The 26,051-nt window shown below is 40.0% G+C and overlaps 2 protein-coding genes across 4 annotated transcripts; one reads left to right on the top strand and one right to left on the bottom strand.

Annotated features, from left to right (window-relative positions):
• The first annotated feature begins 903 nt into the window (after positions 1-903).
• bri3bp (bri3 binding protein) lies at positions 904-7,092 on the top strand. 2 transcript variants are annotated; one of them, XM_061672301.1, is made up of 4 exons: positions 904-1,226; positions 3,654-3,756; positions 4,161-4,596; positions 5,904-7,092. In XM_061672301.1, exons 1-3 carry the CDS (start codon positions 1,050-1,052, stop codon positions 4,571-4,573), a joined length of 693 nt encoding a protein of 230 aa, XP_061528285.1. In that variant the 5' UTR covers positions 904-1,049; the 3' UTR covers positions 4,574-4,596; positions 5,904-7,092. The 2 variants fall into 2 exon arrangements, with proteins under 2 accessions (XP_061528285.1, XP_061528284.1); XM_061672300.1 differs by having other exon boundaries at positions 5,175-7,090.
• Positions 3,848-25,040, bottom strand: wdr31 (WD repeat domain 31). 2 transcript variants are annotated; one of them, XM_061672299.1, is made up of 11 exons: positions 24,785-25,040; positions 21,185-21,289; positions 19,575-19,707; positions 19,421-19,495; positions 19,181-19,325; positions 18,464-18,564; positions 18,319-18,386; positions 16,208-16,349; positions 9,261-9,429; positions 8,820-9,007; positions 3,848-4,552 (listed from the first exon to the last, which is right to left on the bottom strand). In XM_061672299.1, exons 2-10 carry the CDS (start codon positions 21,265-21,267, stop codon positions 8,823-8,825), a joined length of 1,101 nt encoding a protein of 366 aa, XP_061528283.1. In that variant the 5' UTR covers positions 21,268-21,289; positions 24,785-25,040; the 3' UTR covers positions 3,848-4,552; positions 8,820-8,822. The 2 variants fall into 2 exon arrangements, with proteins under 2 accessions (XP_061528283.1, XP_061528282.1); XM_061672298.1 differs by lacking the exon at positions 3,848-4,552 and having other exon boundaries at positions 6,216-9,007.
• Positions 25,041-26,051: the final 1,011 nt, after the last annotated feature.

Here is a 26,051-nt window from a genome sequence, read left to right as displayed (position 1 = left end):
GACCAAAGCAAGGCAATTGCAATTGCATAAATGTTGTTGCAAGTAATATTCTGCTCGGTTTCTGCTAGCATACAGCAGAACTGACCGTGGTTACTCTATCGCACACAGCCCAGAGTCAGGGTTTCATGAAAACAAAGTGCAACATTAATGTAATGTGAGAGTTAAATAAGACACGCGTTCAACACACTACGGGTAACATAAACACACATCGTTCTTATGTTAATCATCATCATTCATGAACATGACGGATTAATGTCTTCATTACTGCAACGGTTCAATAGTTCATGGCGCAATGCATGCTGGGAACCAGGTGGCTTCACCATTCTGCTGCTTTCAAAGCATTTGACGCTTCCACGAATTTGTGTTATCACAGGAAGTCGTCTAATACAATATTTTATTGTGGAATAACACCATAAACGGATTTCACAATAAAATTCTTGATAACGTACTTTACTGAGTGTGTCCATGTTTGCATTAAGTCCTGCTTGAGTGGAGGTATGTTACAGTATTTTTGATGCACTCTGTGTGATGTCAATCAAAATCCCATGATCTCGCGGAAAATATAGTTAATTACTGTATAGCCACACTGTAGAATTTACAGAAATGTTTAAAACGTTTAATACATTGATAGATGCACTGGTAAATGTATTAAACTTGCGTCCAAGCATGGCTCTCGCTAGAGGGAAGCAGTGCCTTTTAAAAGGGCTATTTCATGGTGCGTTCAAATAAAGACAACCGTTATCGGAACTACTGAATCCATATTCAAACTTTGGAATAGGCATTGATTTATACTGCAACTTAATCGATAAACTACATCAAGGCCACCAACCGCGTGCCCAATTGACAGGACGTCGGACTCAAACGTGGTTTTCTCCCACCTTTGATGGGAACCGGGAAGAGGATGTCCGAAATCTGAGGCAACTGAACGCAACGCAGAGCCCTTTCGTCAACGTCCCGAGCTTCGACTAACACGTTAGCGCTGAAAGGCGGCGTCTTTTTTGGGGCAGCATCTTCAACACATCCCCGACATTAGAATATCCAGGCGGGCCATGAAGGCGACTACGGGTGTCTTACTTTTCCTAGTGCTGTCCGCGTCCGTGCTCTCGGTTGCCCAAGCGGCCAGAAGCCGGACCGGCAGCCAGAACAGCTTCCGACGGGCGGCCAACGGCGTCTACCAGACGCTGAGCAACGTGTTCGGGGAGGAGAACATCCGAGGCCTCTACAAGGTAAATATGCAGGATGGGCCGGGTTTCAACCATGCATTTTGTGTGTGTTAGTGCGATGCGAAAGTGGCTAATGAAGAAAGCTAACAAGGAGGAGGCTGCCATTTTGAAACACTTTAAGCCCGGGTTTCATTCCCCAAATGTATCTCGTAATGATAACATATCCACGAAAGCGTCCATTAAATGAATTACTACACTTGACAATTAATTAAATATTGCATTAAATGTAGCTGAATTGGCGGCACGTTGGACGACTCGTTACAGCGTCCGCCTCACAGCTCTGAGGACCGTGGTTCAATCCCCTGGCCCCGCCTGTGTGGAGTTTGCATGTTCTTCCCGTGCCTGCGTGGGTTTTCTCCGGGCACTCCGGTTTCCTCCCACATCCCAAAAACATGCATGGTAGGTTGATTAAAGTCTCTAAATTGCCTCTCGGTGTGAATGTGAGTGCGAATGGTTGTTTGTTTATGTGTGCCCTGCGATTGGCTGGCAACCAGTTCAGGGTGTACCCCGCCTCCTGCCCGAAGATAGCTGGGATAGGCTCCAGCACGCCCGCGACCCTTAGGAGGATAAGCATCTTGGAAAATCGATGGATGGATGTAGCTGAATTAAGTAGTGACGTCACGCACATACAATTACTTCCGGTGCATTTAGCCGCCGAAACTCCGATAATAACCGAACTTTCTAGTCCCGAAAGACTCATTTAAATGTTTTTTAAAAAATATATATATTAAAAACGGGGCGGCACGGTGGTAGACTGGTTAGAGCGTCAGCCTCACAGTTCTGAGGTCCAGGGTTCAATCCCCGGTCCCGCCTGTGTGGAGTTTGCATGTTCTACCCGTGCCTGCGTGGGTTTCCTCCGGGCACTCCGGTTTCCTCCCACATCCCAAAAACATGCATTGATTGGAGACTCTAAATTGCCCGTAGGTGTGACTGTGAGTGCGAATGGTTGTTTGTTTGTATGTGCCCTGCGATTGGCTGGCAACCAGTTCAGGGTGTACCCCGCCTCCTGCCCGATGACAGCTGGGATAGGCTCCAGCACGACCGCAACACTAGTGAGGAGAAGCAGCTCAGAAAATGGATGGATGGATGGATGGATATTTTTAAAAAGGTTTAAATGTGTTAAGAGGCGATAGTTGTCAGTAGCGTCATTTGACCTGTACTATGAGAGCATTTGAATACAATTTTCATTTTCACAGCCATTTAATTCTCAAACCATTCGCTATGTCCGGAACGTCACATGAACAAACCCAGAAAACGGGAGAGTTGATTTCCTGTTGAAGGCAAACCTTCTAAAATGTTTTATTTATGGCTGGTGTCTTAGGACATAATTTTAATGTGTATCTCATTTCTTTATACAAATATGACATGTAAATACGAACGAAACATAAACATTGAATATTGTAATCTTTGGTGGCTCTGTGGTGACTTGTATTTAAAAAAAACTACATTTTATATGTTCAAAGTCCTTTATCACGGCCCCCTTTGCTATTCACCAGGGGCCTCATGGACAAGGTCTTGCGTGGATTTCCTCCTAAAACATGGCATACGCTAAAATCCAGAGAACCTCGTACGCACAAAAATATTCAGATGTATGAAACTCTGCATACTCATGAATCCAAGCACATTTCCTTCGTACATTCTAATCAACGTGGAAATGAGCGCACATGTTGGAGTAGCCGACTCCTCCCTGTCCACACCCATATTTGAATATGCAAATCACATTTAAATCAACCCTGCACCTGAGATGCCGATCTCTACATGATCAGGGAAAAAAGGAAAATGAGCACGGTAATGAAGAAAAAAAATTTTTTTGAATGTGAAGTTGCTCAATGAAGTGGAGGCACGCAAGAAAATCCTTTTTGGCACGCTGTTCTCCGGCGTGAACAACACGCAAAAAAGGAGTGAATGGTACAGCGCGTGTGCAACGGTCAATGCTGTGGAGACAGAATAGCGCACACACGCTAAACTAAAAAATAAGTGGTGAGACATAAAATTATTTTACAGCTCAAAAACCTCGCATTTGCAAAGGGGTGTGTATACTTTTTATATCCACTGCAGCATTGTTCCTGTTTTTGTAATCTGGCTTGTGAGCCTACAGTGTTGTGCTGTTCAACAAGTGGAAACAATAAAAGAACATTTCTTGGGAGCTGAATTTGGCTTAATTTGTTATTCTACAAAGATTTTATTTAATAAAGATTTTATAGTTTTAGATTGGTATTGTTCAGCAATATCTGAATTTGCACAGCCAATGGGTGCATTTTTCTAGCCAGTAGTTTTAGTTGGGTTCTACAGGAAACTTTGCGCAAGGCAAATGGTGGGGTTTAGTTGTTTTGCGTTCATCTGCCAAGATGATTTATGACACTATTCTGTACTGGGAGAACTATTAATGAAAAAGATGGTCAAGAGCTCATTTTCTCCATTCTTTTCCAGTTCTTCTCCAAAGCAACAGAGCGCTTTGTTCATGGCGTGGACTCCTTCATTGACGCGGTCTGGAAGATCTGGGCTGATCTCCTCGATGTGATGGGCATTGACTGTAAGTCTCCCTAAATGTGCCTTCTTGTTTTATTTCCTTTGATAGTAGCTTTCACTCAAATAGACACCATGCATCAATTAATCGCCGGGTCGTTTGTCCATGTAAATAGACACCTGTTTTCCCTTGTTTGGGGGGAAAAAAAGCTCTTAGGTCTCTCTCATTCTGACGCATGTGAAATATATTTCATTATATTTTAAATCCAGAACATTGGGAGTTATTCAATATTTATTGAAATATCTTTTATTTTTTTATTAACTTTGTTGGCTTCTTTACTAAACACCTTAAAAGCCACTCTGCAGTTGAGTAAAACACGTGCACTGACTGTTTGAGGAAATATAGTATAGAACTTCAGGAATAGAAATCCAGGTGCTCATCTAAACACGTTGTCTCCCTCCCATGCACAGCGTCCAACCTGAGCCACTACTTTAGTCCGGCGACCGTGAGCGGCAACCCGGCTCGCGTCCTGCCCCTGGTGGCCGGTGTTCTGGCAGCCCTGTGGATCCTGTCAGTGTTGCTGGGTGCCGTGTTCTACGTGCTGCACGCCGTATTCGGCCGCTTCTTCTGGCTGGCCCGTGTGGTTCTCCTGGCCCTGGCATGCTTGTACGTGCTACAGAAGTTCGAGGGCGACCCCGAGCGCACTGTGCTCCTGCTGTGCGTCATCATGGTGCTGTACTTCATGACGAGCCCCGTGGGAGTGTACTGGCGACGCGGGGCCGGCTCGCTGGAGGAGAAGATCGACCACCTGGACACTCAGATCCGCTTACTCAACATCCGGCTGAGTCGGGTCATCGATGGCCTGGAGCGTGTGGAAGAATAGAAGGAGCAGCACTTCCTCGATCGGTATTTATACGTCTGAGAATTTTACCCGCTTGACATTATTTATACGTCCGAGAATTTTACCCGCTTGAATTCGTAGTCTATTGTCCTCAAGAATTTCAAGCCTTTTTTGCATGAGGCTCACTACCTTTTGAGTTGATTACAGTGGTACCTTAAAGGTCCAAACATATAGACTGTACAAGACAGGTTGAAAGTGACATTTTAACATTTAACTCTCATACATGTGTAAAAAGAAGTCTTTGTAATTGGTTCTCATATTAGCCTTGTTCGCAATTTTAATCTTAGCATTCAATCAGGAATCACAAATCTGAGGTCTCAATTAACCTGGAAGCCTCATGCTGGCTGCTGCCAAGTACACGAGGCGACTCGGTGGACTCACCAGAAAAGTTCACATATTCGCAAAGAGGGCAAACGCAAATGACTTGCTTGTATCGGTACACTGACGGAGTTGCAAACTGCAGACTCGAGTGATTCAGTTGTTTTGGTTAACTAACCCAAGACAGCAGACTAACAAAAAGACCACAAACTTAGATGATTCGCTTGTACCAATTTACTGACTTGATTTTGCAAACTCACTGCAGTTTCAGATGATTTGGCTGCATTTGTTCACTGACTGGCGTTTGAAGCAGCCAAGAACACTGACCCAAGTGACTGTATGTGACTCAGAATTACCCCAAAGTCCATAAACAGAAACAAGTTTACCACAGCAACGTAACACGGATGGACTCAAATGCTCAATACAGACTCAGCAGGTCAATGCCGACGCAGGCTAAGAGTCCGACTAAGATATAAGCAGTAACAGCGATCCCCATGACTACTGACCATCATCTCCAACCTGGACAGTGAAACACACTGGACAAAAGTACTTTATATGCTAACTTCAGATATTCTTTTCTTCTCACCTTCTTGTCTAAAAACCCACAGAAGAGACAGAAAGTTAATCCTTTGATGGTCGTCGCACATTATGACGTACAAAATGTATACAAAAGTTAAGGTACATTTTTCCCGACAACTTCCAACTTGGACGTTGAAGGTACCGCTGTATGTTATTCCACACACAAAAAAAGCTTTTGAAAATGATCAAGTGGGCGTACAACACCGGGGCCAATATGTATATTTTATTCCATGTAAAAAATGAAAACTGACCTGTTTTCTATTTTCCATCCACACTGTCAAAAAGTTGTGCTCATTCTCTCTTAAATGAGCAAATTTATTGGGACACACAGAAAGTTGTCCCAAAGAAAGATGTCTGTTGTGAATATTTTAGTCCACACAGTGTGTATGCATATTTACATGATTTGTTTCTACAGGAATGTTTCCTCATCATGGATACAGAATAATCTCAGGGACTAATTGGATAAATATTTCAAGTATGAACTTTTTTTCTGCAGTCATCAAATGATCCTGTTTATGGTTTTACTTATTTTAAATGGACTGTCACGTTTCCCCCGGCCAGTTCGGGAAATCGCTCGGACGCACAATCTGGACTCGAGATGTCATTTTGTACATAATTATAATGCCACACAAAAGCCATAGTATCAACTCATGGCAATCGGAGTGGTCTTTACAAACATTACAAATAATTCAGAACTGCATGTCGTAAATTACTTTAAATTGTCCAAATTAAAAAATGTGAATAATAAGTCATACGTACAGTATATTATACTATTACCATAATCAATGAGAAAAAGCAGTTTCTTGCACTAATTACTGCACTTCAGTCAATATTACAACCTGTTAATTTTTGCTTCTGTGATATGAAGGAAGAAATGTTTAAAAAAATATTACGTTTTATTCCAGGGTTGCGTCCAGTTTTTATAGTTCTCTGAGGGCCATGCTAAATTTATTTAGTATGAGCTACATTTTTATTATACATTTTGGGGCTTTTAAAAATATTTTTATTTGAAGAATTGCATGGCAAACCTCGTGGCCCACAGGCCATAGGTTACCCACTCGTTTTAGTTATATGTGAGTAAAGTAAATTTCGTAACAGGTGAGTTGTGGATGTTTTACGACTAACAGCATGTGTTTTGTGTGAAAATGGATTTACAAGTCAGTGTGGAGAAGGTTTTTATGACTAACGATAGATTTGAGTAGTGCTACACTGGAAAAGGGTAAAGTTTACAAAAAAGGTCTTATGCATTTGTGGGATTTTACACTTAAATTAAAATGAAACACATTTTTCAACTCAACTGAAAAATCTAATTGTAATCCTCACTGTTTTTATTTCCATATACAGCCTTTTTCTGTTATGTGCCAACTTGAATCAATGTCATTTTCAAATTTTGAGCCTGCCCCTTTTTTTTTGTTTTCATATGTATTGTAGAATAGGCCACGTGGAACTGTGATTTTGTGTGTGTGTGTGTGTGTTTAAGTTTATATGCAAACATGTCCATGGGTAGTAATTGAATAGTTTGTTGCGTGCGTGTCCAATTGCAAATGACTTCCACATTTAAATGAATTAAAAATACAAATAGAAAGGGCATCCTGTGTTCTTTTTATCAAGATGACTTGTGGTGGTTCATTGTGGTATGGCTTTAATGTCTTCTTTGAACTATACAAGTAAAACACCCTTGGTGGAAAACCTTTTTTTTGTGACTTGTCAGTGACCCGAAATCACATACAGGACTACTTTAATTGATCAGCTGGGACACATCAAAATACCATTGTACAGAGTGCACAAAGGAACATGAAGATGCTAGTTGTATTTACTGCCAATCACAGTAAGCCAGCCAGGACCTCTCAAAACATATGCTGCAGCGAGTGCATACAGGTTACACATTAAGGCCATACACACTACTGATCCACAGGTATGTTGTATATCAATCAAACAGCACGGTGGCATGTTGACAGCAACTTTATTTTGCATTTGCAATGATTTCTATGCGATTTGTTCATAGTAACATTTTTCTATAAAGCTTATTGCATAGTTCTGCGACTTCATGTTTAAAATATGGTCATCTTTAAAAATACATCAATTAAAGTATTCAAAGCAATCTATATGTAACATTCTACAAAAATATTCTATTTGGCTTCAGTGTGATGACAAGTAAAGCATAATTTTAAAAGTATTCATGTTTTTAACAACCAGACCCACCAAAATGGGTCATTGGTCCTGTACACATTGCTTGATTCAAAGTCAACGTCCCCATTCACAATCCTGTGATGGACAGTAGACTAGTCCAGGGTGTTTTCAGTCCGTTTGCTCTCAAGTAAACTGGGATAGGCTCCAATTCTTAGTGACCCTGATGGTGATAAGCGGTTTACAAAATAACTGACGATCAATGTCTTTCATGCAATCAATTTTTGCTCCATGAAATTTCCAAACATGAAAAGTCTTGGAAAAAGAGAAAGTGGAACACAATTAGCTCTTTGACACTGGTTGACTTGGAGGTTGTTCAAATTTCAAAATAAATGCTCCCATAAAATATCACTGTACAAATGATTTTATAACTGTTACACAAGGGTAAAACATAAATTAAAAACTGAAATCAAGTAAAACTATTCATTCCTTCAGAAGTCTGATACCTTCAATTTATTTTTGCATAGCTTCCAAATTTGCTGCTATTTCTTTCCCCTTCGTGTGCTTTATTATTTATTTTTTAAATCACAAAAAAACATTTTTGGTGCATTTCATTTCTAATCCAAAAGTGTTTTTTTGTTTTAATCCCACCAAAATCAATTTAGTGTATATTTTAATCCCAAAACATGTACTTGTGCATTCTATTTGCTGTATGCCAAACACTTTCTTTTTGCATTTTATTTTGAAAATTATGTTTTTCTTTAAAGGTTTTATGTTAAATGCCCCCAGAATATTAAAATCGTATTTTTAATTCCACAAAAAACAAAAACGTTTTCTATATTTTTAACCCCCCCAAAAAATATTTTTATCTTTGCGTTTAATAAAATAATTACATTTGGACATCTTTTTTTGTCGGACAGTGACAAATGCAATAATGTTACAATTTGTTCCTTGAATGAAGACTTTGTAAGACTAAGCTCTTAATATACTTGTCAAATGTTTGTTTTTCAACTTCCAATTCCTCTTCTATGGTCCTCGTCAAACCTTTCCTTTTTGTTGGTAACATCTCACTCACACACACACCTTAAATCCTCTGGACACTCACTGAGCTGAAGCCCCACAAGATTTGCTGACATGTGTGATGATGGTGTGAACTCCAAAGTTTTGTTCAACTTTGGAGGCACATTTATCCTGGTAATGGTACCTTTTAGAAGCGGGACAGCACTCTAATGTCCATGTCACTGGCTCCGCCTGAAGCGGTCCCTGATGCTTGGAGAAGCTCGACGTGATGGAGTCCGCTGTTGAAGCTGGCACACAGCACATTGGAGGCGTCGCTGGGCACCAATGACACCAGAGGACCGGCACCATCTAGTGACAATGTGGCTAAACAGACTAGAAGAGAGTGCAGGACGTGAGGGAGGCGTCAAACATACCGTGTGGGCCTAAACACTATCAAAAGCACTGACCTACATTTACAACAAATGTTTCTAGTTTTTTTTCTTTTCTAATTTTTTTAGTTTTTCCAATAGTATTTATGGTTTCTATAACTGAGACGTGATAGTGGTAGTTCTTTAGAGGTGGTGTAAGCAACTGAAGGCCCAGGTACAAAATGCACAGCCAACCACTGGTCATACTGGCGTCATACCTGCCGAGTTCTGGTCCCACACTTTGACGGAGCTGTCGTGGGAGGACGTGGCCACAAGAGCGGCGCCACTGCCCTCCAGTGGCACGGGCAGGAAGACGCAGCATGCGGTGGTCTGCAAGTGACCCCGGTACTCCACCACTTTGCAGCCCGGCTGACGCAGATCCCACAGCTGACCACACAACCCACATCATCAGGTGAGACTAATTTATTCTCAGAAAATATGGACTTTTCTTATATTTTGGCTATTTAGACCTCCATAGAGTGACTCTGTAATATGGACTATTAAATGCAATTGACACTTATACTAAAATGAAAAAAAAAAAAAAAAGAACTTGGTTTTGTCAAAAGATTGTCCAGAAAAGGCCCCTCTAACATCTACTACTTTTTGACCCAGTTTTGTATCCACTTTGTCCATATTTGGCTCAGAGCACACCCCCTTTCCTCTGATTGGTTGCCTCCATGTAGAAGACCCACTTGTGAGTGCACGTCTTAAATTGAGAGCGCTGGCTCGGGAGCCGAGAGGTAGGCGGAGCTAGGGTTAGGCATCGAGAATCGATTGGAACCGGGACTAACGTTCCGGTTCCCCCAGAAACGTTCACATTTTAAAATTTCGGTTTCCCAGTTTCTATGCCTCCAGTCCGCCCACCACGAAGAAGTGCCGAAAACCAACGAAGAAGAACGCACACGAAGACGTGCTTGTGTCCAACGGCGGCGAAAAAAAGTGTGTCTTAACTTTGTTAAAATGAATGACCAGTCGCATCAGTGCAACACTTGGAATAAGATCATATTCTGCAAAGGAGGCTTTCACAATGTGTAGCGTCTGACGCGCTCAGAGCCTCAGCCAACACCAAGCTTCAGTGAAGTCAACTCTCACTACTGGCTAAGTAAAACAATAAAATGTCGTTGGCAACATTGAAACAGCTAACAAAGTAAACGGTTGGTTGCACATTTGCACTGATGGTTTTTAGCGTGCAAAACTTAACTGCCTCACAGTTCTGAGGAGCAAGGTTCAATCCCCGGCCCCGCCTGTGTGGAGTTTGCATGTTCTCCCCGTGCCTGCATGGGTTTTCTCCGGGCACTCCGATTTCCTCCCGCATCCCAAAAACATGCATGGTAGGTTAATTGAAGACTCTAAATTGCCCGTAGGTGTGAATGTGAGTGCGAATGGTTGTTTGTTTATGTGTGCCCTGCAATTGGCTGGCCACCAGTTCAGGGTGTACACCGCCTCCTGCCCGAAGATAGCTGGGATAGGCTCCAGCACTCCCGCGACCCTAGTGAGGATAAGCGGCTCAGAAAATGGATGGATGGATGGGTTTTTAGCGTTTATTTTCGTCTTCAAACCAACATAAGTGCCGATGACAAAAAAAGCTTAACATTGGGCTAAAACTTCACCGTAGCAACTTGACATCACAAGGAAATGGGACAAAATTCACAAATGTTGTCTCACAGTATCACAAACACTAACCTTGTGCCTCATCTGTGGGTAGGTAAGCGTTTTATAGCATTTGGTTCCATCCATTAAAAAAAAATTGGTGCCGTGTGAAGTTACTTTTCTTGCCAAAATGCTGAGTTCCTGGTGCGTACCCTTTAATATAAAAGGCTACAAGCTTAAAAGAGGAAGTGAAGATACAACTTGCACATATAAACCATTTGACATGATGAAACAGTCCCAAATAACTATTTTGACAATGCTATATTTAACTTTTAGTTGAAACATTAATTAATGAATATTAAGTCAATTGGGTTAGTTCCACATACATTGCCTTTTAGTTCATAGGTTTAATATTGATACTGGTATCGGAACCGTAATTGCTCCAATTCAAACGATGCCCAACTCGAGGCGGAGAGCTTCGCTAGTAACGCAGATAAGCTTGAAAGATTCGAATGACCCGACTTCAGGCCTCTCGGCAGAGAAACGTCTTGACCCTCGGAATGTGTGGACAATTTTAATTCATATTTCACATGTTTACTGAGGCTCCATGGAACCAATATTACTGGTACATCCCAAATACTAGAAAAAGTTGGTTTGGTGAAATATGGCACCTTTAATCATAATATTACTACTTCATTTCACTAATAATACACATTTTCAAATGGGTAAAACATTTTCCTCTGAATATTATAAATTTGGTCTTGTAAGATTACGTTTGTCTTCTAAAATTACAACATAATTCTCTGAAGATTTCTCTTATCCAAATGTATTATTTTAAAATGTTTTTTCCCCTGATATTACAACTTCTCACCTGTAATATTACTTTGTTCACAATTTCATTTTAAATCAATCATTTAAAATTCAGTCTTGTAACATTTGTAGCGGACATGCGCCCCACAAACTGAGGTGACACAGTGACTCCCCACATTGATAAACACATCTTGATAACCTGCAGTCTTCCAAGCGACCCTCCTGTGAGACTGCCCCCAAGGAGACGCTTTGGACCCTAAAGTAATTAGGTTCCCTCGAAATCTTCGTTTACAGTCATCAAAGAGTCCTTTTTTCGTTTGAACTCACAACAAGCCAAGAGGGACCGATTGACGATGGGATGCCAATCCAGCAACAAACTACAGTGTTCCCTCGCCACTTTGCGCTTCACGTTTTAGCGGCTTCAGTGCTTCACTGGTTTTTCCAAAATATTAATTAAAAAAAAATTAAAAATTAAAAAAAATACAGCCATATCGGCAGCCATATTGCAAAATGACGCGGTTTCATGTTGATGCTCACGAGAGAAGGTTTCCTTGCATGCTGACCAAAGAGATGAGTTGACTCAGAGGCTTTGTACATGCCTATACTGTACGGGCACTCATACAAGGCGCGTGATTGGTTCCCGGCGCGTCATCGACCAATGAGAGCACGAGTGGATTTATCCAGTGAGCTGATTGGCTATGCATCATCGCAGCCTCACCCAGCATCTTTCCTTGTTGTGTCTCGCCTGTCTCGTCCACGCTGTTGTGTTCGCAATAACGTTTTTTGATTAGTTAAGCAAGCCCTTACAATGCTGCCGAAGCGCTGTGCCCCTGCAAAAGCTTCCTCCGGGGCGACCAAGAGGAAGAAGAAGATGATGACTATCAGCGAAAAAGTGAAACTTTTAGATTTGATCAAAGAGGGCAGAAGTTATGCATCTGTAGCACGCCATTATGGCGTGAATGAATCTACAGTGCGGTACATAAAGAAAGAGGAAGCAAACATCCGCAAAACTGCTTCAATAACCTTCAATAAGGAAGCGAAACGTGTGGTAACTCTGCGTAATAGGACAATTGTGAAAATGGAAGCTGCCTTGGCATTGTGGATTGCTGATTGCATGGAAAAGACAGTGAGTTTGGGCACTAATATTATCAGGACAAAGTTACTGTATAATAAATGTTAATTACTGTATAAGGTTGTATTATTCAAGATTTAAGTAAATACGTGTACTGTTGTAATCTTTGTCTCAAATATGTAAAGTATAAATACTGTTGACATATTTTAAACATTCTGGTACCCACATACACATACACAAAAATTCCTGTGAGGGGAGGGGGGGCAAATCCTACTTCGTGGTTTTTCACCTTTCGCGGGGGGTTCTGGTCCCCATTAACGCGAAAAACGAGGGAGCACTGTATCAAGGCGCCACCCGAAGGCATCGAGAGGAACTGCAGTTAACTGGGCGGACTCTCATTTGATGTTTAACCAAGGAAAAATGTCTGTTTTGATATTTCACAAACTCTACAAAATTATTCCAAATTTATGCCTTGATGTCTGTGTCAGTGTGTCAACTTTAAGCTTTTTCAACTTTTTCTGAGCAACCGTGAGATTTTGAGAATTGTTTGTCTTGAGTTGACTCCGAGCAACATGAAATGTGATTTGAATCATAAGCAGTTGATTTGTCAAAATTAAAGTATAAACATTATATGTGCTTGACCTGTGAGTAGATAGAGTACCAAATTGAGGTTATTTTATATTCATATAGGAGTTTAAACCCATTTGATCAAATTTGTAGACAAGATTTTGGCTGATGGGAGTGGTCTTCTTAAAGTCGCAATCCCTCTTGCCCACGCCCCGCCTCTGGGGTATTTAACGCTTTACTCATAACTTCTCCCTCTAGTCTTGTTTTTACCCCCTCTCCTCTTACCTTGCTGGCAGCTCGCCAGCTGGGCTGGCCTTGGGCCACCCCTCCCCCACTTGCCCTTTCTTTTGTTCGGGCACACGACTCGGTAACCGAACAGACACGGCTTCCCAGCCTCAATGTGTGGCACTGCTAAGCGATCAGAGCAGCTACTACGAAGGTACTAAGTACGCTCCCAACCAAGCAGGATCGCTCTGAAATTGCCAGCGAGGCACAAAGAGAGACAGGAAAAGAGACGACCAGCCATTTTTCTTCTCCCGCCTCTTTTATTTTTCTACATCTTTTTCGTCTACAACCAAATATGTCGCCTTGCTTCCTGAGCCACTTGCAGAGAGAGACTACCACCCACCAGTTTGATCCTACAATAAACACGGCAACTTTACCAGACTACAATATTAGTGCCTAATAATTTTGGGGAAATTACTAGCTTCAGACAAAATCTCAACTTTGTCCTCTCTCTCCCGTCCGCACTGGACGCAGTAAACACTCATGTTTCCAACTTTAGTCCCAACACACGATGTTCTATCCCCTTTTCGCATGCTGATTTTCCTTCTTTTTACTACTATTTTCTTTATTTAGTGAGACCCTTTTGTGTGTTTCCCTCTAGATCCCTTGTAGATGTCATTAAATATACCATAAAATTCCACTCTTGGTTGTATTTTGTGTGTGTTCTGAGTTTAAGTAAGCCTCTGTCATCTAGAACTCAAAATTTCATAAAGTGTAGCAACCTTCAGATTACGAGACTGATAAAAAGGTTTCTCGTCATTTTTCCTAAATTTTATACATAAAAAGTGACGTGGTTCCCTTTTCGAGACATATTAGTTGATTTTAACAATTTAAAATTCTGGTAAACTGGAAGTAACCCAAGCGTCACTTCCATCTTATTCCTTTCTCCTAAATTAATTATATTTTTATTTGATTAATATACGCTCCACATTACAACTTTTTTGTCGTAAAATTAAGACTATTTGAGGAATACTTAGACTTTATTCAGGTCATATTACAAATTTCTTGTAATAGTACTAATCTATTGTCACATTTCAGTTTTAATCTCACAATATCGGGACATCAATCTCATAAAATTGCTACTTTATTTGGGTAAAATCAAGACTTAAAATATTTTGATTTAAATCTTGTAATAAAATGTATTCTCACAAAATGCTTATTTTTCCTCTTGTAGTAATTTTTTCTCTGAATTTTAAACTCATTGATTTATCTCATAATACTGGGATTTTTTAAAAACTATATTCAAGGAATATTTCAACGTTAATCTCATAGCATTACAAATGTATCATTTGAAATCTATTTTTATATTAGAGTTTAGTTGAGATTAGAGTCAAAATATAAAACATTTTTATGAGAATACATTTACAGTGCAGTGATGTCTTGCGATACAGGTTTAATCTGTTACGTGACCACTTTTGTAAATCAAAACATGTACTCTCTCTGTATCTTTCCCCATTGAAATGAATTTAAATGCCAATCTATTCCAGCTCCCCCCCAAAAAAAATGTTGTAGTTGTTTGGTTCTTTTAAATCAGGAAAAAAAAAAGCACTATATAATATTTTACTTTATAAAAACAATAAAAGCAAATGTAAAGAATTAAACAGATTGTGAATTACAACCACAGTGTTTAGAACGTGTTTTAATACATTTAAATTAGACTTTACACGATCAGGATTTTTGGGGCCGATCGATCACAGACCGATCAGAGAGTAAAAAAAATGATAACCAATCACAAGATGGAGCAATGTGTCTATTTAAATGACTTTTTCCATTTTCTGTATATACTTGTGTACTGAGTATCTTCTCTAGTCCAGTGATTCCCAACCAGTGTGCTGTGGCACATTAGTCTGCCATGAGCAATCTTCAGGTGTGGGAAATTATCAAATTTTACTTAACTGCTCAAAAAAATTATTCATTTACAAGAAATGTATCTTTGTTCCTCTAGTCATGCCAGTGAGGCACAGTGACAGACAGAACAAATAAATGCTCTTCTATTAGATGGCATGACGTATATACAGTAATTACTGTGCAGCTACTTTTTGTGACATTTTTGTTTGTTGGTGTGCCGTGAGATTTTCCAATTGTAAAATATGTGCTTCGCTCCATAAAGGTTGGAAATCCCTGCTCTAGTCAGGTCATGTATGTCATCGCCATGGTAACGAGTGTGTCCAGTTGCATTTGAGTTGACAAGATAAAGCCCAGTGATCGTAAAAGACGAGTTGCTGTGGTATCAGAATACAAGATTTCATTGCAGTAGTCTGACAATTGCAATTGTGAAAGACCAAATTTGTCTTGTTGTCTGATCCACGACGTGTGTCTCAGGCGTGTTGTTTGTCCCACACGGCAACATTTTTTTTTTTTTTTTTTTTTAAGAACTATTGGTTGTCAGATATTTACAGTACTACATCAAAAGACACATGATAAGGCTAAAAATAAACCAGCTTTTGAATTCAAATATACTGTACACGATGGCAACATGGAGTAAATGTCTTTGAGGAGCCGATCAATGACGTCATTGATCGGATCGGCGAATTATGACAAAGCTGATCAGCATAAAATCCTAATTATTGGCCGATACTAATCAGGCCGATCAGATCAGTGTAAAGTCTAATTTAAATGTGTTAAACACGTATGCGGGGGGAGGGTAAAATTATCCCAGACTTTCACCTATTGTGGGAGAGTCTTAAACATAATTCGGTAAACAGGGGCTTGAGTGTATTCAGATGGACAGGCTGGACCCTTTTCACTGTACTTAATGAGAATGAATAGGAAGTTTGGGCAGCCATTTTGTAGTGTCCATTGCAAACCAAGATGGACAAGGAGGATGTGGTGCAGTCTCACCGTGGCCTCGCAGCCTTGGCCTCCGAAACCGTTGCTGCTGGACACCAGGTAATTTCCGTTGTCAGAAACGTCACAGTGGGTCTGGATGTATTGCTTCGCCGGAAACGTGTTTGTCACCTGCCATGCACGGCTGTCCCACACCCTGCATGCACACACAATAAAATCAGACAGTTTTGGCACAAGGCAAGGCAGCTTTATTTATACAGCGCATTTCATATACAAGGTAACTAAATGTGCTTTACATGATGAGTGAAAAGAATTGGCAGTGAAAATATGGTCGACTGATGAGAAAACTAGAAATGGTTTGTTAATGCAGAGCTCAGACAACATTGCTTCATACATCATAGGATAGCAGATGCAAATATGCCCCCTGGTGGGCATATTAAAATGTGATTACGTTTAGGCCTGGTACAAACAGATTTTTCCATTCTTAAGGTTTTTTTTTTTTTTTTCATCTGCAACACAACCCCCCAAATAAATAAATAACATCTGGACTTTGTGTGGAGTGCTCCGATAATACCAACACAAAACACCAGACACAAAGATTCCTTTCAAACGCCGAACTCGAAATCTCACGTGAGTTAACAAATCCGAAGAAAAGGGAAAAAAACACTTCCAGCTATGTTTCCCGAATGTTGCCGTAGCCTAATAAAATATCCTCAAAAAACCGACTTGCTTCGGAAGATACTTCTTGCCGTTTGGGGAATCCACTTATACAATAAAAACGACATCGGGTAAAGACATGCTTATTTTTATTTACAGTTGTTTCCTATTTTTGAGTCAGGGTGCTTCTTGATTGGCTATAGTCTGTTCTACGTCACGACTCACAGCGTCATGATTTGGGAGAAGTCTGATCTCCCCCCAACATACAGACTTTTCGTCGTAAATATTGAACACGTTCATTATTTAGAATTGTCGGTCCCAACCTGTTTCAGACCCCAAAATAAGGACAAATTCACTCTTAACACGTCAGACCTAAGGACATACTTATAGGATAATCTTATAAAACCAGATTGTCTGGGGTTTGACATGCTTGTCGCGAAGGGGGAAAATCAGCACAAAAACAGGCAGATTATTTTTGTGTGTACCGGGCCTTGGTAAGCACTTAAGCGCTTCCACGTTACAAATAAATACAAATTCCCTCATAATATTGTAATTTTATATCTAATATTGCATTTACAGCGGCTGAAATATTTAACACATCACAATTTTTCTCATTAAAAATATTTCTCAAGGTGCTATTGACATGAAAATTTCACAAGATGTTGGGACCAACCCAAGTAATCCATGCGTTTATAATTTAAAAAAAAATAGAACAAATAAGGTCAGAAATTAAGTTTTATGTAATAATGTGAAATGACACAGGGGAAAAAACTGAACACGGCAAGTGAAATTTATTTAATACTTTGTATAAAAAAAAAAAAAAAAAAAAAAAAGCCTTTGTTTGCAATGACAGGTTCAAGACGTCTCAGGTATGGAGAAACAAGTCTCATGCATTGCTCTGGTGTGATTTTGGCCCATTTCTCCACACAGGCAGTCTTCAAATCTTCAAGGTTCGGTAGCCTTCTTTTATGGACCTTGAGTTTCAGTTCTTTCCATTGATTTTCAATTGGATTCAAGTCAGGTGATCGGCTGGGCCATTCTAGCAGCTTTATTATTTTTTTCTTTTGAAACCGATTGAGAGTTTCCTTGGCAGTATGTTTTGGATCATTATCCTGCTGAAATGTCCACCCTCGTTTCATTTTCATCTTCATAGATTGCAGCAGATTTTTGTCAAGAATGTCTCAGTACATTTGCCCATTCATCCTTCCATCAATAATGTGAAGTTTACCAGTACCATTTGCTGAAAATCAGCCCCACACCATGTTCCTACCTCCAAACTACACTGTTGGTATGGTGTTTTTAGGGTGATGTGCAGTGCCATTTCGCCTCCAAAACGTGTGCATTTTGGCATCCAAACAGTTCAATTTTGCTCTCATCCGACCAGACTATATTCATTTAAGAGAGAGTGCTGCACATTTGCTGGTATGTGGACTATGCATGTCGAAATCAAACATCTAAAATCTACAGTGGCTGCTTTGAATAGTTGCAGTGGCTAAACCTGTCTGTACCGTATGGTTTTGTCCTCCGATGTTTGGACAATCGAGGAGCTACCTGGCACCCAGCACACGTGAGTCACCTGCGCAGTCATCAGAGGGAGGTTAAAGGTATCACATGACCTCAGTTGACTGAGCATAAAGAGTGCATTGTTCTCACCAGATTTCTTGAAATGTTGTGTCTCTGCTCACATTTTGCAGATTCGATGTCCCACAGGCACATGCAGTTGTCACGGGAGCCTGTGCAGAGTTTCCTCCCATCTGCAGCAAAACAAGAGCACCCATGTCAGTTTTGTTTAGTATGAAAACAATTGAAGAGGACACTACAAAGTGTCTGTCACATCTTAAATTAGACCGAGGTGCAGGAAATGCGATCATTCATATCTTTTAATACCCCTTTTACATCACTTAGGTATTTGATTATCCATATTTACTTGAGAAAAATGGCTGGGTAGATGTAAACATGCATGTTTCTATTTTTAATAAAGACCTTTTGACAAGTTTTTCCCAATCCTGATGTCACATGCATCGTTTACTTACAATGTAGCGGTTACGGATCTCAATGTCTGCATTGTTATACTATCACTACCGCATTGTTATTCCTTTGAATTAAAACCGTTTGAGATTTCCCTTCTTCTGTAAGACAGACAGACACGTATCTAACCATAGTTGCGTGTTTTGCAATGTATTTATTGTCAGAAAAAGGAGACTATCTTTAGTTTTTCCAATTTGACGTATTGTTTTTTGCAATTAATCGATTATCTTACAAGCCATGTATAGTGATACTACCGATATCGTGGGCAAAACATTGCATTGCATATGATATGAAGAGAAAGAATATGAAAATGCATGCGGCAGCGCGTGTGTTTGAGTTTACCGGGGCTGACAGCAAGCCCGTTGACCACTAACTGGTGCCCACAAAACTCCTGAATGGGCTCATCACCCTGGTTCAGGTCCCACATGAGGACACTCTTGTCCCTTGAGGCGCTGAAGACCCACGTGCTGCCAGGATAACACACCACCTGGATTAAAAATACAAGGTTTGTGTGTGTGTGTGTGTGTGCGATAGAAATTTAACAAAGCGTTCCGAGCCCACCCACAGCAGTATTGATGTTACCTTGGTAATTTCTCTGTTGTGACCCTGGAAGGATTGACACATGCGGCCTTGTTTCCAGTCATACACCACCACTGCCTGTAAAGCACACAAAGACATTTCACAAGCCATTTGGATGACATTCGTTTGGATTTAAACTTAATAGTCAGTCATTGACCTGGTCAGTGCCTCCAGAAACACACAGGTCTGCGCTGAGTTTGGTGACTGTGTTGACAGACCCGCGGTGGGCCGGTTCATGATGAACAACCTGACTATCGAATGCACTGTCTGCCTTTTCACCCTCTGAGGCCCTGAACATGAGAGAGGAAAAGTGTATATACCAAAGAACAGTAAATCAATGTGGAAAGCCATTTGAGCATTTATTCGATATCCATCTTAAGGTCCATTGTAATAATACGCTGAACACAATCTAAAATCCTTATCAATCTGCCTTTGTGGTTTCTTTACTCAGGTTGCAATCTTGCTACATGTTTGCATACAAATGGTCAAAATGTTCACATTGCCTCTTTCAAAAAAAGCACAACAAAAATACAAATAAATAAATGAATTTAAATCGATATCCAAGTATCTCAGTTTCTCTCCACTAAGTTTGCAGTCACTAAGTTTGCTAAATGTTAGTATAACAACTGTTCACATTTTGGCATTTGAGCTTATCTCAGTCACTATAGTACCTGACCACAGGGCACAAAGCTAAATCCTTATGGATCTGCCTAAGTGGTTTCTGTACTCAGAATGCTAACTTTCTATATGTTAGCATACGAACTGTTAGAATTTTAGCAACATCCAGCCATCCATCAATTGTCTTCCGCTTATCCGAGGTCAGGTCGCGGGGTTTATAGCACCTGTCGTTTTAAATTAGACCATTTTACGACTTACCTTTTTACTGAGGCCAAAGTTTCAAATGGTTGTACAAGGCAAGCCCATTCAAATTATCCATGGAAATTGTTCTAGATTTCAACTACTTCTTTCCACTAACTACATGACATTTCTGCACACTAAGTAGGACAAATTTGGCACTAGTGAGGCACTAGGGTCCATGTGGTAACAAGAGCATTACATGTTTTCTAATTAGGCCTGGTAGTGTTATTAGTGCAACACAGCTGCTTACCAGTTAAGGTTCAATTGCATACTAGTAGTGCCAAAAGTGGAAATAGTGGTGGAGAAAATAAAATAAAAATAAAAAAGTCAGTCATCCTACTAGTGTGTTAAATTGTCTAACTAGTAAGGACAAAGAGCTTACTAGTACTTAGACCTTAAACTGGATATCAAATATAGAATACATGCTCAAATGGCTTTCCATAGCAAACTACGTGACCAAGCTCCTAAATTAACTCGTCAATTTACATTTTCCCATTGAAATATAATTTATCAGCTCCAGCTCTTAAAAAAAATATGTTTAAACAAATGGTTTAGCAAAGTAATTCCTTCACCTACACCTACTTAAGTGTGTCTGATTTGTGCCTTTAAGGGTCGTGGCCTTGTGAGTGACATCAGGAGCTGAAGTCTTGCTGGCCGGTTAGTCTGCGTGTGATCGACAGCAGCTCCTTGTAAGTATTTTTTGTTGCAAATGCGTGCTTGACAGTTTGTCCTGTTTAATAAACAGCTGAAATTGCATCGGCAACTGTGGCTCTACTTGTCCACATGCAAGGGTATTACCTCAATTGCACCATTATCTGAAGCTCGCTCCCAAGTCAAACTTTGACTCACAACAAAGGAGGGAGGGGGGGACATCACTGTATATACAGTATGTTTGGAGAAAGTACTTACCTGTACAGCTCAGACCTCTTGCGAAACTTGCTTTGCAACTTGCCCATGTCTTCTCCGGAACCTGTGACAACATTGACAAGCATTTTCTTTGGCTTTTTGAAGGGGCTGCATGAAGATAAACATTGAACAGGAAATGGCAGTTATTGGGTCTGGTTATTACAATACAATGCAATGAACACTTACAGAGGCACTCCATTTGCTAAACAAATGTTAATGTAGGGTACACGCTTGACTGGTCGCCAGCCAATGGCAGGGCACATATAGACAAACAACCATTCACACCTCTGGACAATTTAGTCTTCAGTGAATCTGACATGCATGTTTTTGGCATGTAGGATGAACCCAGACGACCAGGAGAAAACTCATGCAAGCACAGGGAACATGAGCCTAGATCTGAACCTCAGAACTGTAAGGCAGACATCCTAACCATTAATCCACGTCCATGCTGACCACAAAATAACTTCAAGGTAACTTCTTGAACCTTTTCTTTTCAGCAGAAGTACAATAACAGTTTGTCTTTATTTTAGGAAATGAAAATACACACAAGGAGGCCACAGCAGCAGTACCCCAAACCTCAGAACTCTAAGGCAAGCGTTCTAACCACTACTCCACCATGGTTCCTAGTTCTACTTTTTTAATACTCATTCACAGTTACTAAATGAGCAATTATTGTGGCTCAATAACAGCAGTGAACATTTTCTCACTTGTACGCATGGACAGCATTTGTTCGATATACTACTAACGAATTATGAATGAAAAATTGTGTCCCATGAGTAAATGCCCAAATGGCTGTCTGTATAAAGAAAGCGGTTTGACCATTTATTCGATATTCCAGGATATCAGTGATTTTCAAAGTGTAGCACAAGTACCACGAGTGGCACATGGGCTCTTTCTAGTATTACGTAAAAGAATCACTTAAATACAAATGACATAACATTTAAAACATGCACCTCTATCAAACAGATTAGAAAGACTACAAATCCAGTACATTTAAGTACAGTTCAGTTGTATTTAACTTTTAAGTAAAACATTTTTTTAACTTGTGCCAGGCGTTAATTAGATCATTTTTTACACTTTTTTTTATAGTGGCATGAAAAAGTGTTTGACCCCTATCTGATTCCACCCCCGTGTCACACTTAAATGTGTCCCATCAAACAAATGTAAATATTAGTCAAAGACAACACAAGTAAACATATAATGCAGTTTTTATTAAGGGAGAAAAAAAAAAAACCTGCATGGCCCTATTAAAAAAACTGATTGGCCCCCTGTTAAAACATAACTGGTTTATTATACCAGAGTTAACACCCACACCCAGGCCTGCCACACTGTTTCTCAATATAGAAAACACTGAAGCTCATCCATGCTTTTGTCGTAAGTAGACTTGACTACTCTGATGGTCTTCTGACGAGACTCCCCCAAAAGAGCGTTAAACAGCTGCAGCTCATTCATTCTTGGGTTCTGACCAGAACATATTACTCCAATTCTAAAGTCTGTACACTGGCTCCCAGTCAGCTTTAGAATATATTTTAATGTTCTGCTACTGGTCTATAAATCACTAAATGCTAATGCAACAGAAACCCAGTAGGGCTCTGAGATCTACAGACTCAGGTCAAATAGTGGAGCGCAGAGTCCAAAGCAAAAATGGTGGAGCAGCATTTAGCAGTTATGCGGCACACAAATGGAATAATTTGCTAACAGAACTAACGTCAACCCCAAGTGTGAATGAATGTTTTTAAGTGTAGGTTAAAAACTAAAGTGTAGGTTAAAAACTAAAAAAAAAAAAAAAAAAAAAATGTACCAGCATTACCAGATAACTAGCAACACTTTACTGTTTTTTTTTTTTTTTTTTTTGTCAATGTCTCAAAAGTGTTCTCTGTCAATTGTCTGTTGTCGTACTAGAGCGGCTCCAACTACCGGAGACAAATTCCTTGTGTTTTTTGGACATACTTGGCAAATGAGAAAGAAAGTAACTGAGATCTATCAGTCTGGAAAAGGTTAATAAAGCCATTTCTAAAGCTTTGGGACTCCAATGAACCACGATGAGAGCAATTATCCACAAATAATGCGAAAACATAGAACAGTGGTGAACCTTCTCCGGAGTGGCCGGCCGACCAAATTTACCCCAAAAGCACAGCGATGACTCACAAAAGGTAAAAATAAAAAAGACCCCACAACAACATCCAAAGAACTGCAGGCCTGACTTGCATCAGTTAAGAACAGTGTTCATGACTCCACTATAAGAAAGAGACTGGGCAAAAACTGTCCTGCATGGCATACTTCCGAGACGAAAACCACTGCTGAGCAAAAAGAACATTAAGGCTCATCTCAATTTTGCCAGAAGACATCTTGATGATCCCTCAAAATTTTTGGGAAAATACTCTGTGGTCTGGCAAGAAGAAAGTTGAACTTTTTGGAAGGTGTGTATCCCATTACATCTGGGATAAATGTAACACTCCATTTCAGAAAAATACGCTGGTGGTAGTGTGGTGGTCTGGGGCTGTTTTGCTGCGATAAATGGAACAATGAATTCTGCCATCTACCAAAAAAATCCTGAAAGAAACTGTTCAGCCATCTGTTCATGAAACAAACTTTGGTTCTGCGGAAGGACAATGTGGCTGAATTACAATTCTGTAAATATGAGGGGGCCAAAGTTCCTCCACAGCGCTGTCAGACTTATTGCCTATTAAGTCCTCACAAACACTTGATTGCAGTTGTTGCTGCTGAGGATGGCCCAACCAGTTATTAGATTAAGGGGGAAAATCACTTTTTCCACACAAGGCCATGCAGGTTTGGATATTTTTTTCTCCCAAAATAAAACATTTAACAACTGCATTTTCTGTTTACCCGTGTTGTCTTTGACTAATATTTACATTTGTTTGATGATGGGAAACATTTGTGTGACAAACATGCAAAAAAAATTTATAAATCAGGTAAGTACAGTAAGTACAGTATTAAAACTGCAAAATGTTACAGTGGCTTACGATAACTACACTTTCTAACAATAAAACTGTCGTTTTGGATGAACACTAAGGCCTACTATGCTACTGTATTTTAATGTCGTGGTACAGTATTTATTGAGGTGATACTTCGTGCAAAACGTTTGAGAACCACTGTCCTACATATCAAGGCAAAAGTGGCACTAGTAGTAAAAATAATTACTGGTAAGACAGTCATTCTACTAGTGCGCCCTAATGGTCTTACTAGTGAATTGCATTACTAGCGTTGAAAGAAAAACCTTAAACAGGATAGTTTGAGTCAAACAGCTTTCTTCAAGATCGCCAGGCAAGAAAAAGCTGATAGAAAACTGCTAATAAAAAGGGCTTTATTAGCCTAAAAGGACTTTATTATGACTATTATAACTGCTACGTATCAATTGGTTACGTTATATCACTCGTCAGAGACGGGCACACACACAGCTCAAACCTTAGCTTCTTAAGCAATGAAATCCCATTACCGTGGGATTTTAAAAAAAACACTGACCTCCTATGAACTTCTACGATTATGCCAACATTTAGAAATAAAGTTAGAATAGTTGTGAGGTGTAATGAGACGCATACGTAGTGGAAGGCGTCCTGATATTCTTTATGAGTGTGTACTTGCCAGTCAAGCCAGGAGGCGTCCCGACGAGACCACTAGCCGGCGAGCATGCTAACTAATCTTTAACCCTCACGTTCGGCGCCCTGACGGCGTTAAAACTCGTTCGAGTCTTCGTCCGAACACCGCCAAACGGTTCCTGGCGGACTGCCATGACACTTTGAAAACTCCGAGTGGGTGCGTGGGAGGGTTGCTTTGGATTTTTCTCGACGTGTTCTCTTCCGTGGAGACCGAAGAGGAGAGAGCGACGCTTTCTCCGTAGCTAGGCAAGAAGGAGCGGGTCACGTGGCTGACAGCCGGTCGTCCTAGCAACAGCTCCGCCTCTAAAGTAAGACTGCGTTTCTGTACAGCACATATTTGAGAATTCAAAAAAATATATATCGCTCTTTTAACATTAAAAATGAAATATATTTATAATATATAAATTTGAAAATCAAGTTTATTTTATTTGTACATAAAATAGTAAAATATTTGAAAGTTACAAGATATCCTACAATTCCTTAAGGGGAAAAAAATGAAAATTAGAATTTGACAAGCCATCACAAAATTGTTTATTTTTAAAAAATGTCACATTAATACTAATAAAATGACACCAAGCTGAGCCGGAGATGTAGCCTGATTTTTTTTTTTTTTTCTTTCAATACATTTCACTAGATTCTCAGGAATCTAGGTCATCAGCAGAGGTTGAATCAAAGCAACTGGACTTGCTTTTTTCCAAAAATTATTATGCTAATAGGCTAACAATTTGTGTTGATGTGTGCCTTTAAGGGGCATGGCCTACTAAGCAACATCAGGAGCCTGGAGTTGGTCACGTTATCAGTTTACCTTGCAGTTAGTGCAGTGCTAGCATCTCCTCCATTCTCCTTGCAAGTGTTCTCATTTTGTATTTGACCATAATGTTATGGTTCCCCACTTTACTGGAGCGGCAATGTTTCTGAAGCTTATAACTCAAATTTTGGTTTTTCAACACAAAAGACAGTTCGTCAACTCAAGACCCTGTAAGTTGGGGCACTCGTAAGTGAAGTTACCACTGTATTAACAAAAAGGCAAAGAAACTAGCACTTCAACACAGGATACTTTTAAAAAAAAATAAGTGGAGAAAGCAATTTATGTAAAAGAAATTGTGTGAATTTCAATTAAATGCTGGGGAATTAAATGAATTGTTGAAACTGAATGTGAGACTTAATCTCGGGATGGTTAGAATCGGTCAAGAAATCTAAAGGGGACTTTCGATATGTAAATCTCATAATTAGGGATTTGTATTGTGAAAATT

Source organism: Phycodurus eques, chromosome 3 (genome assembly GCF_024500275.1).
Source record: "Phycodurus eques isolate BA_2022a chromosome 3, UOR_Pequ_1.1, whole genome shotgun sequence".
Classification (NCBI taxonomy): domain Eukaryota; kingdom Metazoa; phylum Chordata; class Actinopteri; order Syngnathiformes; family Syngnathidae; genus Phycodurus; species Phycodurus eques.
Note: the sequence above shows the minus strand (reverse complement) of the source record. Positions and strands in the feature narration are given on the sequence as shown.

Bases quoted from the DNA above. Each gene is read 5' to 3' on its own strand.
- bri3bp (XM_061672301.1), top strand. From the start codon at position 1,050: ATGAAGGCGACTACGGGTGTCTTACTTTTCCTAGTGCTGTCCGCGTCC. The intron at 1,227-3,653 runs GTAAATATGCAG...ATTCTTTTCCAG, and splicing joins ACATCCGAGGCCTCTACAAG to TTCTTCTCCAAAGCAACAGA. The intron at 3,757-4,160 runs GTAAGTCTCCCT...TCCCATGCACAG, and splicing joins CGATGTGATGGGCATTGACT to CGTCCAACCTGAGCCACTAC.
- wdr31 (XM_061672299.1), bottom strand. From the start codon at position 21,267: ATGCTTGTCAATGTTGTCACAGGTTCCGGAGAAGACATGGGCAAGTTG. The intron at 19,496-19,574 runs GTCAATGACTGA...TGTGCTTTACAG, and splicing joins TTTCTGGAGGCACTGACCAG to GCAGTGGTGGTGTATGACTG. The intron at 18,565-19,180 runs GTAAACTCAAAC...GTTTTGCTGCAG, and splicing joins CGGGCTTGCTGTCAGCCCCG to ATGGGAGGAAACTCTGCACA.